The sequence below is a fragment of the Aythya marila genome (genome assembly GCF_965140915.1).
Source record: "Aythya marila genome assembly, chromosome: 3".
NCBI lineage: Eukaryota > Metazoa > Chordata > Aves > Anseriformes > Anatidae > Aythya > Aythya marila.
Window position 1 is genome coordinate 34308825 of NC_139044.1, and position 16341 is coordinate 34325165.

Genomic DNA, 16341 nt, shown 5'->3' on the forward strand with positions numbered 1-16341 from the left:
ATAACATGTTAAGTATAAATGCTAAATGCCATCAAAACCTTAAGCAGTGGCATGTTCAAATGATGCTGCACATCTTAAATCAACATAAAAATAATAATATTTTGAGTAACAAGTATTCACTTTTTGATTTAACAGTTGGATGCATTTGATTATTTTTTTGCCAAGGGAGGAAGTAAAGCATTGAAAATTTTCTATCAAGAAGGAGATGTACCAGGAATAGGTAACTTTTTAACAACATTAATACATTAAAGCAGATGTATACCATCTATATTGTATATCATCTATTGTTAAATGTGTTTAATATTACCAGAATAAAATCTGATTTTCAGTTGTTCATAATTTTGCAGGCTTTTGCTGTAAGGACTGAAAATGCATATTGTAAATGCTTGCTTTGTGAAATTGTCCAGAAAAAACAAACAAACAAACAAAACAAAAACAAACAAACAAACAAACAAACAAACAAAAAAACCACCAATTTCAGCCTTTCCTGAATGGAGGGCTATAAAAAGAGAAGTTATTTTGAAATGCTAAATTGTTTGCAACTATTTCTTCCAGGAATTTTGCCTTCAATTCATTAGAAACTTCTTTCATAAAACCTGTTTGAATTTGCATTTATTATGTTTTAAAATGTTTGATTTTCAAATGCTCAGTAGAGAATTAAAATTTGATGTCTAAAATGCATAATGATTTTCTAAGCTCTGAACATGCTGTTCCCTTACCTACTTATAAGAAACAATCAAATTGCAGAGGATTATATTCACAGAGGAACTGAGAGTATCTCACCCCCTTATCACCCTTTTGTATAGATGTATTATGCCCACTCATCTACTGCTAACCTTTATCAAAAATATAGAAGACTGTTGCAGCCAATTATTCCTCACCTACTGGCAGAAATGTGTGGTAAACCTGAAGGTTGAAAATCTAATGATGAATCTTATGTTAATAAGCTGTCACATGATAGAATTCGTCCTTTTTTTTTTTTTTTTTTTTTTTAGCATTGCATATTAGCTTATATTCAGATACTGAAATAATGCACAAGATGAAATATGAGCACTCAAAAATGAGGAAAAAATAGAATTCAGATTGCCAGAATAATTTTAATTAATTTTCTTTGAGTATATCAATATAATATGTTTTTGAGCAGGACATTAAAGACTGCCTCACTTTCTTCTACCATTTGCCTGTTTTCCATACACTGCTTTTTCTACCATTTCTGCTTCCTATGCCACTCCTCTCTAACTCCTTACTGCCTCCCTACTCATTTTTCCCTATTTTTTCACTTGGGTATGACATCTTTGATAGAGTGAATAAGAATCAGCCTATAAGGTATCTCAGCCACCAGCAAATTACCCCAGAAAGATGGACCTAAGTAAATTCCCTTTTCAGTGTAGTACAATAAACTGAAAGTGCTTTGTGAGGCATATATTGTAGGCTTGGTATAGATTTTTAATTGTGTGGATAACAACCATGGATTATTTACTTCTCTTACAAAAGAAGAAAATAAATAATTTATTTGTTGAATTTGATTTCACTATATTTCAAACAGTTTATAATACCTTACTTTAAGAAAAATAAATAAATAAATAAATAAATAAATAAATATAGTGATACCTGTGAAATTCTTTTCAGAATGTGGTCGGACATTTCCAGCAGTTGTAAAAGGAAGTAAAATGATGCAGTTGTATGTGGACAACACACCAGACAAATTTGTCGGGCTATGCTTATTTTTTGTTCGCTTTAAGAATGACAGTCCTATAAATGCAAAAACTATACATGAGGTATTCTTTCACATATTTTAAAAACTAGGAACTTAAGAAGTAGCTATTCTTGTTTCTTTATTTGTGTTATTGTTCTTACATACATAAAGTTACTGATTACTGCAGTTTTTCATTGTTAGCCTGTATGACACTCTGTGCTCCCCTCTTTGGGGAGACAATGATGCATTCAGCAAGTACTCAGAATATCCTGTGAATTCAGTGTCTTGCAGAGCTCTTGTTAAATGAGAAATCAACATTTAGATTAGTTTCTCATTCTCCTCCTTAACATTTTAGAAGAAGTTAATGACACTAAGTTCATTGTAGGTGTGAACAAAATCTCTAAACTATAAGGACTCACATTTACCTAGAAGACTTTATATACAGCAAACTCCAGGAAATAAAAAGTTTATTTGTACCTTTCTCTTTTATGTATCTTTGAATGTATGAAATGCAAGTTTATCCTAAATAAATCATGTGGCATGAGGTTTTCTGCTTTACAACTATATAAGACAAATTATTAGATTTGTATGGGATTCTCATAAATTATCAAGACTTTTATCCTTAAATTAAAGTTTTCATACACAAAAACAGAGTAACTTTATAAAAAATTGTTGGTTTTATAATACTGTTTACAGTATAAGTTATTGCATCACTAATGATCATTCTGTTACATTACAGGATATATTCTTTTGTGTTTTGGATGCTACTGAAGGACTTTTACGTGGTGTTAGGAATATGATAGAAAAGATTTTTCTCCCAGCTATCCTTGCAACAAATAATTGGGGTGTTTTAAGTCAGACCAAACAGGATACAAAAGACAAACAAAATTTTGTGGAAACAATTAACAGATACCTTTCATTTCTGGAAGGTAAGCTTTGCATTTAGGAAATGATCACATTAGAGAAATTCTATATAAGAATTTCCCTTTAAATGCAGTAGGACATAGGTAAGCAACTTACCCCATTCTTTTTCAAGGAAAAAAATAAAATGATCAATTAATTGCATACTAAATACATGGATAGATTATTTGCTTGAGAAAATTATCTAGTTATATGTTACTTCTAAGGAAGGACATACTGGATTTAAAAGAATTTTCTGTTTTATACAACTGCAGTGAAATGGCTGCTACATTAAAACTTTGGAAGTACATTTCTGTGATCAGTAAACTTAAATTGTTTACACTGGTAGAAACAAATTTTCAAGTTTTAATTGGTTCTGTATTGTAATCACTTTTTAATTTTGTATTAATGATTTTTTTATTTTTTTTTTTCAGGGGCTATAATAAGCATTGAAGGAACTGTTCAGTTGAAACAAGTAGATCATATTAACTTTTCTAAACTCCAGTCCTTTGAGGAAGTAACAGCAGCAGCAGATAATCCTGATATGGTTCACCAGCTAGAGGAAGTACTTATGATCTGGTATAGACAAATTGAAAGAGTAAGTTGTTTTAACACATCAGTCCAACACGAATGTGGATAGATACTTAAAAATGATATATGAAACTTGTCTGAAATTATTTTAAGGCTAAAACTGTGTCTTAGACATACTGTCATACTTACATGTAGACATGCTGATTGCTTCACTTCTATAGACAAATGAAGTTGAGAAGGCAGTCCTTTTCCATGGGTACTGGCAGTCTAGTAAGAATACAAGTTTCAGAACTGTTACTACACAAATAAGGAGGATATAATAAAGAGAATTATTATATAATATTAATAAAGAGGAAAGGACAGAGGGATGCAAAAGGAATAATGCTGATGCAGACTGCATACATGTATACCACACATATAAACATATATACATCTATACACACATATATACAGTGTGTGTAATATGTGATGACATATTAAGTTTCTGCTCCATTTGTGGCATGAGATATTGCTCTTGGAAGAGGCCCAGCATGGCATTTTTCATCTGGTGTTTCTGTGCAAATCTTAAATGGTGATGTCTCAGTTATCCAAGAAATTATTGTCTGAGATTTCCAGGATAAAGCACAGAACCCTTTGTTGTAATACTGAATCCGTATAAACTGGGCATGTAAATAAAAATATCAATGAAATGTAAACAGAGCTGTATGCATATTTATCTGTACAAAGATGAGTACATTTATGACTTTTACATCTGATATGCAACGCATTTATTAAATAGTTTTTCACTTTTTTATATATATATATATTTTTTTCTTCCCACCAAAACTGGATGCATTTCAAATTCTGATTACAGAAAAACAAAAATAAATAGAGGCGTATGCTGAGTTCCACCCAATTTTTGACAGCAGCTGAACATAATGCAGTTGTTGCTTTGACTTCAGTATAAGAATAGCATTAACTGCAATTCTGAATTAGGATTCTTTTACAAATCAGAACCATTTTCATGTGACACTAACGTGCTTGTTCCTGTTTAGTTAGTATCCTCAGAACATTCCTTCTCTTCTTTTTTTATGATTTGTCTATTCTCGACAATAGATTTTTATTTTATTTTATTTTATTTTATTTTATTTTATTTTATTTTATTTTATTTTATTTTATTTTATTTTATTTTATTTTATTTTATTTTATTTTATTTTATTTTATTTTATTTTATTTTCAAATTGTTTGCAGGTTCTGATTGAGAGTCAACAGATGAGGAAAGAAGCTGATGATTCAGGTCCACTGACTGAACTAGAGCACTGGAAATGCATGTCCGCTAAATTTAATTTCCTTATTGAGCAGATCAAAGGACGCAACTGCAAAGCTGTCATTAATATTCTGAATGTTGCACATTCTAGATTACTGAAGGTAATTCTTTTTTTTTTTCCTTTTTTATATTGGTTTTGACTATAGTGGACAAAGCTTGCAATATTATTTTTTTTTTATCACATTTAAGAGAGATTTCCTGAGGAGAATTAAGAGAAAAGTGCTAGTGTGTTTAATATATTGAGAGAACGAAGAAGATACTAGAGATCTAGGAAAAAAAAAATAATAATGAAAAAATAACTTTTTTTTTTTTTTTTTGTCAGGGCCTTTAAAATTCGATTTACCAAAGTTTGCTTCTGGAACATCAGTGCAAGCTAAAATAAGTAGTTCACTATATATAAAGTTTTTCACAGTCATGTTTTTCCTCTAGATGTGGCAAGAGCTAGATGCCAGAATAACAGATGCAGCAAACGAATCAAAAGATAATGTGAAATATTTATACACACTTGAGAACGTTTGTCAACCACTTTATAACTATGACCTTGTAAGTATGCCTTTCATTATTATTTAAGCATAGTTTAGATATTTACATAGAATGTCCATAAGACAAACTTCACAGCAAAAGAATACTTCTGTGTATTTGCTTAAAAGTACTGATTTTTCTAAACATCTGTCAAACTAAGTGTTAAATTAAAACATTTTATTATGTATTACATTGCAATATATTTAAAAATATGTATTTAAAAAAAATGTATGTGATTGCCAAGTTAGTCCTGCTGCCAATATTATTTTTAAATGAGCTGAAATATACATATTTTATAGTGCAATAATCTCAAAATACGTATTTAATTGAAAATTCCATATGTCAATGAATAATCACACAGCTGTAATCAAAATAACAAAATTTCAATTATATAAAAAATAATGAAACCTAATGAGGTCCCAAATGTTTCTCTCAGGGTAATACAATATTTTGGTGTTGAAAATTATATTAACTGTTTTTATTTGTAGAAGTAACAGCTAGTGAGAACTTAAATGAAAGATTGCCCATGTAGACTATTCAGCCCTAATTCAAAGCAAAATTTTAGGTTTAATTTTTAATACTTATTGTTATAACAAGGATTTGTTTCTAAAGGTTTTTGCAGAATAGGGTGGAAGGAGGAAATACCCTAGGAAAAACTGCTTGTTCCACCTTGTTTTCCAGTACTCTGTGTTTTGATCCTACCTGCCTCCTGTCTGCTGTCAGGGAGAGCTGCATTTTTTTTTTTCAATTTATTGCAGTTTAGGATCCTACTTCAAAGTTTTAACTGAGGGGAAGCAAAAAGACCGTGATAATCTATGATACAGAGATGATACTGGATGGAATAGAAGAAATGAGGACTCTAATACTAAGCAGTTTACCTTCAGTCCTTCAGCCTATCACTAGAGGGCGCCAGGAACCAGGGAATAAAAATCATAGTCAAGTGTGTACCAGACGAGCTATTTCATAGGAATTGATAGAATACTTTTTTTATTTTAAATAAATCTATCTGTGGGTAGAAACCCATTAAAGAGTTTGATTGTTAGTTTACTATTAGGGGAAAATGAACTTAGTTCTTTGTTTAATCTGGAACACTTTGGATAAATCTGAATTAGTTTAATCTCTTGGAGCATTGTTCCAGAGACCAAGATAATTTACGCAGGGTTTTCTGTTGTATCCAACATAAAAAATAACGACATCCAAGCTGAATATTCTCTCTTTTAAAAATAATTGCATTGTGGATTGAATTGAATTTAATATCTGGTACTTAAAATACATTAAATATTAAAAGACTAGGCATAGAATATATACAGATTTGATATTCAGCATGTGCATAAAATATGGTATTTGGTGTATGCAATGTCACATATCTATAGCTGAAGGAGACTACAACTAGCTGAAAATTTGGAATGAGTGTTTAATTCAGGGCTTTGAATAAGAGAAATCTCTATACAGTCCAGTATCCAGGGTTTTCTTTTTCATCGAGATGAAAAAGAGACTTTTCTCCCATGTGCAGATGCCTTCTCCATCTGTCCCCGGCATTAGTGTATTTCGAGTCTGCAGGCCAAAGTTAATTCCTGGATCTTGGCTTCTCTGTTAAGTAGTGACAGTCAAACTTACTTGCTCTTGATGATCTGAATTGCAGCTCTGCTAAGTTCCTAAAGAGGTTTTCAGCTATTTTAGAGCTAAATGGCTGAGCCAGACAAAACTGAAATTTTAATTTAATCCTCTAGTACAGTGTTTGTGATATCATTGTGATGTGCCACTGGTGCTACTTCTTCAAGCCTTACAGAAATTACAAGCAAGAGTTCAGCCTTTAGGGTATTTTGTGTAGGTGTGCAATGAAGGCTTCCTCCAACACTGGAACCATCAGTCATCCTTTGGCCAAAGTGAGTTATGCTCTGGTTCCTTTGGAGAGACTTTGGAGAAGGTTGTATTTCAGAGATCCTGGCTAAACACTCATCTGCTGTCTTACCTCTTGTGGTCTACAGAACTGAACTTTCCTAGGCCTGTGGCATTATGTTACCATTGTATTAGCTTCTCTCCTATTTGTTTAGACCAGTTGTTTGGTGACAAGTAAATCCTTGTCAACATTATTCAGGTAAAATGCTGGAAAGTCATGCCACTTACCTCTCTTCTAGCAACCTTCTGTTCAGTAGCTTTGGTTTCATTGCTGAATTCCTTGGTGTGGCTTTACTCCTGATCACAGGATCTTTTGGTTGGGGACATTGTTCTGCTCTTAACAATCCCTGCAGCACTAGAAGAGATGGAAATTCTGCACAAACTACCATTGGTCCTGAGGGCTGGCACCTGAAGTACACTGCTTCTGTAGCTTTGCATCCCTTCCTTAAACCTGAATTTGTCAGCAGCAGCACCAAGGTGCTGGGAGATGCAGTCACTCATTGAAGTTTGCCCTTTTAGCAGCACAATGAGATGAATCTTCTTCCTTACGCTTTATCAGAGCACGGTATCTCCACCAGAATGAGTTTGCAGTGGCACAGGTAACCAGCGGGCAACATTTTTCACTAGTATAGGGGTACTTAAAATGTCAGTTCTGGGCCTGTCTTTTTCTTTTCCAAAGTAGAACACAATCCCAGAGCTTTCTGGTTTTATAGTTAAAAAGTGCTGATTCTTGTGCTGATTCTTGACATTGAACCAAACCATCATATTGTCTTTTATTGTCTTTTTAGTCTGTGCAGGGTTGATCATCTGTGCCAGTCCTCTTCCTCATCCACGTTTTTGGTGGATGTGCCTTCTTTTACTTTGTGAGGAAGGGGAGGCCTACCCTCAGTATTTTCCAAATTCATATGAGATCTACTTGCCTAATTTAGAATAGACCACTTAGAGTGGTGAGTTTTTTCCCTTTTTCTTTTTTGCCTGTCACTCAAGACCAAAGGAATTGAGGAACTTCTGCTATCTGCATACCTCTTAAAATATTTGTATATTTAAGTACAAGGGCTCTTAAGTAACTATTCTCAATATTTGAATAATACGTTGGTTTCCCGGTTTTAGCTGGGATAGAGTTAATTTTTCTTCGTAGTAGCTGGTATAGTGCTGTGTTTTAGATTTATGAGGAAAATAATGTTGATAACACACCAACGCTTTTAACTGTTAAGCAGAGTAGTACTTATATGCTAAGTCAAGGACTTTTCAGCTTCTCACACTGCTCTGCCAACAAGGAGGCTGGGGAGCACAAGAAGCTGGGAGGGGATACAGCCAGGACAACTGACACAAACTGACTAGCAGGGTATTTCATACCATGAGTATGAAATTGTTGAGTACCAACAGTTGGTTGGGGGAGTTGGCTGGATGGATTACTATTGCCTGGGGACTGGTTAAGCATTGGTCAGCCGGTGGTGAGCAATTCCACTGTGTATCACTTTTGTGTATTTTTTCCCCTTTCCTTTCTTATTAAACTGTCTTTATCTCAACCCATGGCTTTTAACATCCAGTTTTCCCCCATTCCCACTGTAATGGGAGTGAGTGAAAAGCTGTGTCGTGCTTAGCTGCCTGCCAGGTTAAGCCACAACAATTGGAGATTATTTTTAAACCACACTTTTTGGTCATTTTTCTCAGTGTCACTATACCATGAAATTTTGTATCTGCATGAACGAACTACAAATAATTTGCTTCTAGTCTTGACTCATGACTGAAGAATGTTATGGACATAAAGAAATATTTTTAGACATTCCTTAAGCAGATACTATTCCTCCAGTGGTACCATATGCTTTGGATGCTTTCCATTTTTTTAGTGAAGTAACTTTTTTTGAACTAAGCCTTCTTTAGTAGTGATTATTTGACAAATGTGAAGGTCTTGTACAGTAACCTCTCTTACAAGACAGTGTCTCATGTATTATGTAATAAATGTAAGAACATCTTGGGAGTATTTGATATTTGCTTGGTAATTACAATTTCTATACAATTTCTGCATATTAGAACCACAGAACGGTTTGGGTTGGAAGGGACTTTAAAGGGAATTCTGGTTTCAACCCCCCCGCCATGGCCAGGGACACCTCCCACCATACCAGGTTGCCCAAAGTCCCATCCAGCCTGGCCTTAAACACTTCCACGGATGGGGCACCCACAGCTTCTCTGGGCAACCTGTGCCAGTGCCTCATCACACTCTGATGGAGAAATTACTTCCTAATGAATAATTTAAACCTACCCTCTTTAAGTTTGAAGTCATTACCCCTTGTCTTGTTATTACATGCCTTGGCATAGAGTCCCTCCCCAGCTTTCCTATAGCCCCCTTTAGGTACTGGAGGGCTGCTAAGAGGTCTCCCTGGTGCCTTCTCTTCTCCAGGCTGAACAACCCTAACAAATGCGATTTAGATATTGTCAATGTAATAAATACAGTTGCTAAGAATAGAAAGTAAAGTTTTTCTCAAAACTCTACTTTAAGGAAGCTATGACACGTGGAATACCGAACTTGATAAATGCTATACGGATGATTCACAGTGTTTCAAGATATTACAATACTTCTGAGAGAATGACATCATTGTTTATAAAGGTAAATATATTAAGTTTAATATTCATTATTAAAAAGCATATGATTTTTCTCTGAAAAAAGCATATTTTTTAAATTAGTAGGACACTTGCTAAAAACTGGTAACATAGTGCCTGTCTGTAAGAGAAAGGAAGAGAAGTATGTTGATCAAGAAAGGACTGAACTTGGAGTAGAGACTTGTCTGTTGGAAGGAACTTTATTATTCAGCAAAATTAAATTTTCTTATCTTATTGACAAATGATCTGTTATGATCTGTTGTTCTCTAAATCACCGCATTCCCCAGAATTCTCTTATTATCAGCCTTGGAGACTTGATTAAGCAGATGGCCCTCAGTCTGACTGTGTTATTCCTCAAAAAGATAAGAAAGACAAAAGTTTCCCGTTTTTAGAAGCAAGTCATACTTGAAAAGTTAACTGAATCTCAGGTCATAAACTCTTACACATTAAACAGAAAATTAAGACCAGCTAGATAATTACACTGTCTAGCTGGCAAAATCCAGGTATTCACTGTAGGAAAAGATGGTTTGTGTAATGGTTTTAGAACAAAGAAGTTCTTCATAACTAAAATACACTGTATGTATCTGCAATCTGGAAATGCAACGAATCAGTCTTCTAGAAACCTGCAGAAAGTAAAGTTTATCCAAAGGTGTTATCCTTGGCTCTCATTTTTGCAAAAGGAAATGGATGTTTAATTCTACTTTCTCCCTTTTTGAAAATATGTTTATTCTCCTAATAACTTTTTTTTTTTTTCCCCTCTATACATTAGGCTACCAGCTTCTGGCACTCTCTCATTCATGTTAGGTTTCTGTTAGTAGTTCATTTCTAATTCTGAAGAACAATTTTCACTCTAACTGAAGTTCAGAATCCTCTTAAATGTGGAGTTGTCTTAAACATGGATTTTCCTAGTTTCTTTCATTCTTAATTTCAGTTTGGATGAAAAGCAGAATTCCCACAAATATGGTGTTTTCATACCTCTTTTACACTTTGTGCTATGATATCGTACAGTGTTAATGGTCATTGCCCAGTTGACAAATTTCACTTTAGTCTTCTTATCTTTTCCTGTGGTTTTCAAAAAGGACCTAATGAGTGATTTTTTTATTTTATTTTCTCTCAAAAGGACAGGATTTAGAAGCAAAGAAACAAACACACACTAGATCTAATTTGATCATTTGATCATTCTCCTTTGGGCAAATGAAAATGAGAAGTTAGTGCTTTATTTATGATGCTGTATCACTGATTAAAATGCATAAAAGGGTTAAAGCTACAGATCCCACATTTTCACTTTGGGTCATGCAATATAAAACTGTTACGCTTTTTGAATCCATTTGAACTGTTTTTTCTGTGTTTTGTTTGTTTGTTTGTTTGTTTGTTTTGTTTTGTTTTTTACATTTTTGTATGTTGGCACGTGATAATATACTTAATAGTCTAAAAAATTGAGCATTTCACTGTAGAGGCTAGTTTACAGACAAGCTGGTTACATGAAACTGTAAACTGTTCTATGATGTAGCAAGAAATAATTGCATTTCAAGCTAAGCATTTTTCACCAAAGCTCAAGTGGCTTAACTGTCAGCCTTAGTGAGTACTTCCATTTAAAGATCATCAGAGGGGATACTGGAGGTCCTACCTACAGCCTCACCAGTAATTGTGTTACAGTGTGAGGCTGCTTGCAGTGGTTCAGTTTGCAGTCTTTATTTTTAAGGATTCTTAAGACGTGCTTACAGTACTCAAACATGAACTAATTTGAATTGTTCACAATATTTAACAGACAGAAAAGATTGTTTACCTGCTGCTGTTCTTCGAGATGTGTTTTTTTTTTTTTTTTTTTGTCTCTGCATTCATTCCTGTTCTCCTCTCTCTTTGTGTCACTATAAAACTTTGGATTTCAGTGGTTGAAAAGTAGAAGTGTATTCTCCCCTTTTCTTATTCATAGGAGACTAAGGCAAAGACATGCTGCTAATATAGAAAATTCTTTAAATGGCAGCATTTAAATAAGTATGCATTACAAAGTGTGAAGATGACAATGTAAGTGAAGAATAGTTAGGGTTAAATAACTTCTCCCTGTTCTTGTGTGATTGGTGATATTCTGTTTTTACGTATTGCTGTGCTTATAAATTACATGCAGTCATAAATACTTCTTGGGACTTGAGTACACTTCTGGGAAAGTTTTAAAACTTCTATGGATTTTTTTTCCCATGTATTACTTACATTATTTAGCCACTATTATTCCCATATATAAAATTTATTCAAACTCTGATAGTAATAATATATGCATGTGGAAATTTTGTCAGATTTTGTGAAACAGGTGAATTTCCATGTAAGCTTGAGACCTGTTTGTTTTCATTTGTTTGCTCTAGGTTACAAATCAAATGGTCACGACATGCAGAGCATATATTACAGATGGTGGCTTTTCTTGTGTATGGGAACAGGAGATACCAATAGTCATCGGAAAAATTAAGGTTTGTGTTTTAGTATTTTTGTTATTTACCTGTTAAACCTTTTGATTACGTATTGATATGCACAAAGAAGCACATACTTTCTTGAACTTACTTGTGCATTTCAATATGTATCAAGTATTTCACACCTCTTTCCTAATTTATTTCATGCTTCTGTAAGAATTTTTTCATTTCTTATCCCACTGACATTTGATGAAATTAGAATGGCTTCCTTTTCATCAATGTCGTCTGTCACTGATCTTGGAACTAGCATCTTCACCATATTTGCAAACAAGGAATTTCATTATCCTGCATAACCCACTGTCAGCGCTAAGAGTCCTCCTCTTTACCAGGTGATGGTGGTACATGAAGAACAAATTAAAGACATGAAATGTGCCATGACAAAATACCTCTAGCTGTGGGGTTACTGGTTGCCAATATTGACTCCGTTTGTACCTTCTCCTTTAGAAGACCTCAGCTACTGACTTCCTACCTTACACACAAAGACATATGTATGGGGTTTACATGGTAAGGTTTTGGTAGTGGTGGAGAGATGAAGGGGGGGCCTCTGTGAGAAGAGACCAGAAGCTGTCCTGTATTGGATAGAATGAGTTCCAGCTGGATCAGAAAGGGACCTACTACTGGCCAAAGTTGAGACAATGAGTGATCCTGGTTGCACCTCTGTGATAATCTTTAAGAAAGGATTGAAAACATGCATGGCAGCTGTGTGAGGCAGAGGAAGAAGAAAATGTGAGTGAAAAAACTACAGACACCAAGGTCAGTGAAGAAGGAAGGAGAGGAGGTGTTCCAGGTGCCAGAGCAGTGATTTCCCTGCAGTCTATGGAGAAGACTATGGTGGTGCAGATTGTCCTCTCCAGTCCATGGAGGATCAAAGTGGGGCAGACACAGTGCAGACTATCCACACTGCAGCCCATGGAGGAGAACATGTGGGAGCAGGCTCCTGGTAGGAACTGCTGACCACGGGGGAAGTGTGCTGGCACAGCCTGTTCTGGAAGGACTGCACCCTCTGGAATTCACCCATGCTGGAGCAGTTCCTGAACTGCAGCCAGTGGGAGGCCCACCTCTGTGCAGTTTGTGAAAGACTGTGTTGGTGTGGGAAGGACCCCACGTTGGGGCGGGGGAAGAGCATGAAGAGGAAGAAGTGGCAAAGACAAAGTATTATGACTGTCTTTCACTGGGTTGTGCAGTTGTATGTCAATATGCTGCAAGTGTTTGCTACAAATATTAAAAGAAAAGATTTCTACATAAGCCATTACTGCCTGTTGACTGAAGCTAGATTCTGTGATAATTACCCACTAACAGGGGGTTTGGATTCTCTAATCTCTTACCCGTGAGCATACCATAATGAATATGGTATTTATTTCTTCACTTTTTAGGAGTGCATGTTCCTATTGAAAGAGTATCAGAAATGCTTTCATGAAACAAAGCAAGAGATTTTGGAAACTCTAGGAGAAAAGTCATTTGAAGTATCAGAAATGTACATTTTTGGAAAGTCTGAAGCTTTTTGTAGGAGATTAGAAAAAGTGAGTATACTGTATGCTGTTAATATCAGTGGAGAAATAGGGTTCCTCCAGAGAACGTTTCACAAGGTGGACTCAACTATATGTGCTCTTAATTAACCTGTGAAGGAGCCTTTTATTGAGAGCAACTATGCACTTCCATAGAGTAAGTCATGGCAATATTTTAGGCAATTACCTTGCAACGTCCTATTGAATTTGCCAGTTTATCTCTGTTAATTAGCTGAATTCTCTCCATACTAATCTAGATGTACATTATGATTGTCAGAAGTTTAAAGTTATTTGAAAAAATATCACACCTTATCTTATTTGAAGCATGACTTAAGTCATTAAAATCTCCTGTTACTGCTGAACACAGTTATGCAGATGATTCCGCTGCTTGCTGTGGTCTTAACATTTAGCTAGCTAACTTAGCTGAAAGGATTTTAAACTAGCATTCATAGAGTTTGCATGGAAAAGATTACAGGTGCTCCTAGGTGCAGAATAAAGTCAGACAAGGGATGAAAGATAATTGGGCAGTCATCACAAGGTAGGAATTCTGTGATTGTTTGATGTTTTCCTTATGTGATGTATACATGCTAATCAATATGATTGTGGGTGTATTTTTTTTATTTTTTTTTTTTAATTCAGTGAAATATTATGTCACTAGTATGTATATGTCATGTTTGAACTATTTTTCCATATTACTCTATTCAACATAACAGTCAAATACAAAGAAGAAACCCTTCCCCATCAAGAAAAATGAAGATGGTTTTACATTGTATTTTGTTATGTTGAGAACTGATGTTGAAAACTGAGCTAGCTTGCTTTGTGTAAGGTATTTGACTTAAAAGTTGGAAGCAACACTTTTCTGAATACAGTAGTTAAATTGAGGGGACTGGCTGTTGTTTAGATTATTTTCCTCTGGTTTTAGTTAATACAGGAAGTAGCAAATTATTTCTTATGAGCATGAACATAACTTCTATATTTTAGATTACAGAGATGATAACTGTAGTCCAAACTTTTGGTGCACTGAGTATGTCTACTATTGAAGGGATAGATATTATGGCAATAAAATTCAAAAATATCTACCAAAGTGTTCAAAAGAAACAATATGACATCCTTGATCCACGAAAAACAGAATTTGATGTGGATTTTGTGGACTTCATGGCAAAAGTTGAAGCTTTACAGGTAAGTAATATTGCTGTCTGTAACTCACTTGAGGAATGATCTCATCATTACTTACTCTGTATCTTCCTGAATGTCAGTGAAATCTTGGACTGTGAAGAGAGCACATTATTATTTTTATGCTTTTAAAAGTTATTATAATGATATTTTACTTAACTCTTACATTGGTTGGTCATGAACATATTTAAAGAAAAGATCCTTACCTTCTGGAATATATATTTCTCCAATAATATTTAAATAATTCCCCATTTTCCTATCATTATACATACATAGTTCCCAAATTTACAAATCTGCCTTAATTTAGTGGGCATTCATGTCTAGCCATGGCCATGTCTGGAAAGAGAAGCATTAAGTCCCACTGTACTCCAGAGACCAAGTGGAAAAGTATTGGAACTCTTAATTCAAAAAGCATCTCAAGAGGATATATGTCTTCACAGCAAGTGGAACAGAAATAAATAGTCTGTAGTTGTCTGGAGGGAGGCACTCTCCACTCCTTCTTCCAAACAAAGCTGTAAGATATATCGTACAGTCCTCACTGAGATTTTGTCATTTTGCAGCCAAAATGACAAAAATTCTGAGATCTAAGAGAATGATCTAGATGGAGGTAATTTATTAGGCTGAAGACACATGGTTAGATTTTTCATGAGCAAAGCTCCTGTTTTTAATACATTGTTTTTGCTAAATATTCATTGTTTGCTAAATTGTTTGGCAATTTAAGAGATTGCTTGACTGACACTAGCTATTACCTTTATTAAGCATAGACCAGTGAAGGCTGCTGTTTTGTGTTTTAAGCAGTAACACTTTTAAATAGCACTATGTTAAGAAATGATCAGATGTAAAAATATTACAACATAACTAGAAAACAACTATACTAAATTACATATCCTTTAGGTACAGATACAGACATTTATGCGTACATGTTTTGGGAGAATATTGTCTTCACAGAATGCACTCCAGTTACTTCAAAGGTATTGGCAATTAAGCTTTAAAATATTTTAAAGCAACTTGAAATTACTGATTAGCACTATTTAAATAAATGTCTAATTTTAGAAAAAAGGGTCTAATAAGAATGTTTTTACTGTTGGTGTTATGAACGATGCAGTGTGTTTTAGCTTTCTAATACAAATCAACATACTTTTCTGTTTCTTTATTTCATTATGGTTTATTTTGTACATACCAAAAGTTACTAAAACAAGTCAAAGAAAAATATAAATAAATGAAGCCAGGGCATAACTTGTCAAATTGCTCAAAATAAACAAACAAAAAAAATTACACAGATTGAGAAGCATTTCCTAGATTTGTGCTGCTTTCATTTTATATAGTTTATGTACCCAAAGTGGAAGGGAGAAGAAAAAAACATGTGTTTTGGAAATGTCACTATACATACTCATTTTTAATACAGATTTCAAAATCTGAGAATGCCGTGCCTTCAAGAAGAAATAGTACATACAGTTTCTTGTATTCTTCAACATTATGTAGCAGAACTTGAAGCTACTAAAAAGGTATTTTATTTCTTTGCAGTAAATTAAAAACATTTTAAAATAAGAAAACAAATATTTTAATATGCTTAATTTGTATTTATTGTGCTGGTTTCACAAACTGATTGTAAATGTTTAAGTTATACTTCTGCTTTCCTGTTACAAGGAACACATCTGAGTGTGTAGGCAAATGATATACATGCTCTTCCAGGCAAATCTGTTAAAACACAAATTTTAATGTTAAAACAAAATCTTAGCTATTACTACT

The 16341-nt window shown here is 34.2% G+C and overlaps 1 protein-coding gene across 1 annotated transcript in view; it reads left to right on the top strand.

The window, feature by feature from the left end:
• Positions 1-1670: 1670 nt before the first annotated feature.
• The window catches only part of DNAH8 (dynein axonemal heavy chain 8), a gene marked incomplete at both ends in the record, with an annotated part of 131818 nt that continues 117147 nt past the window's right edge, over positions 1671-16341 (top strand). Inside the window, 11 exons of the mRNA XM_082758173.1 lie at positions 1671-1778; positions 2436-2625; positions 3031-3194; positions 4358-4534; positions 4863-4980; positions 9359-9462; positions 11813-11914; positions 13288-13434; positions 14401-14598; positions 15487-15563; positions 15998-16097. Of these exons, the coding sequence (XP_082614299.1) occupies positions 1671-1778; positions 2436-2625; positions 3031-3194; positions 4358-4534; positions 4863-4980; positions 9359-9462; positions 11813-11914; positions 13288-13434; positions 14401-14598; positions 15487-15563; positions 15998-16097 (1485 nt within the window). The remainder of the gene's footprint in view (positions 1779-2435; positions 2626-3030; positions 3195-4357; positions 4535-4862; positions 4981-9358; positions 9463-11812; positions 11915-13287; positions 13435-14400; positions 14599-15486; positions 15564-15997; positions 16098-16341) is intronic.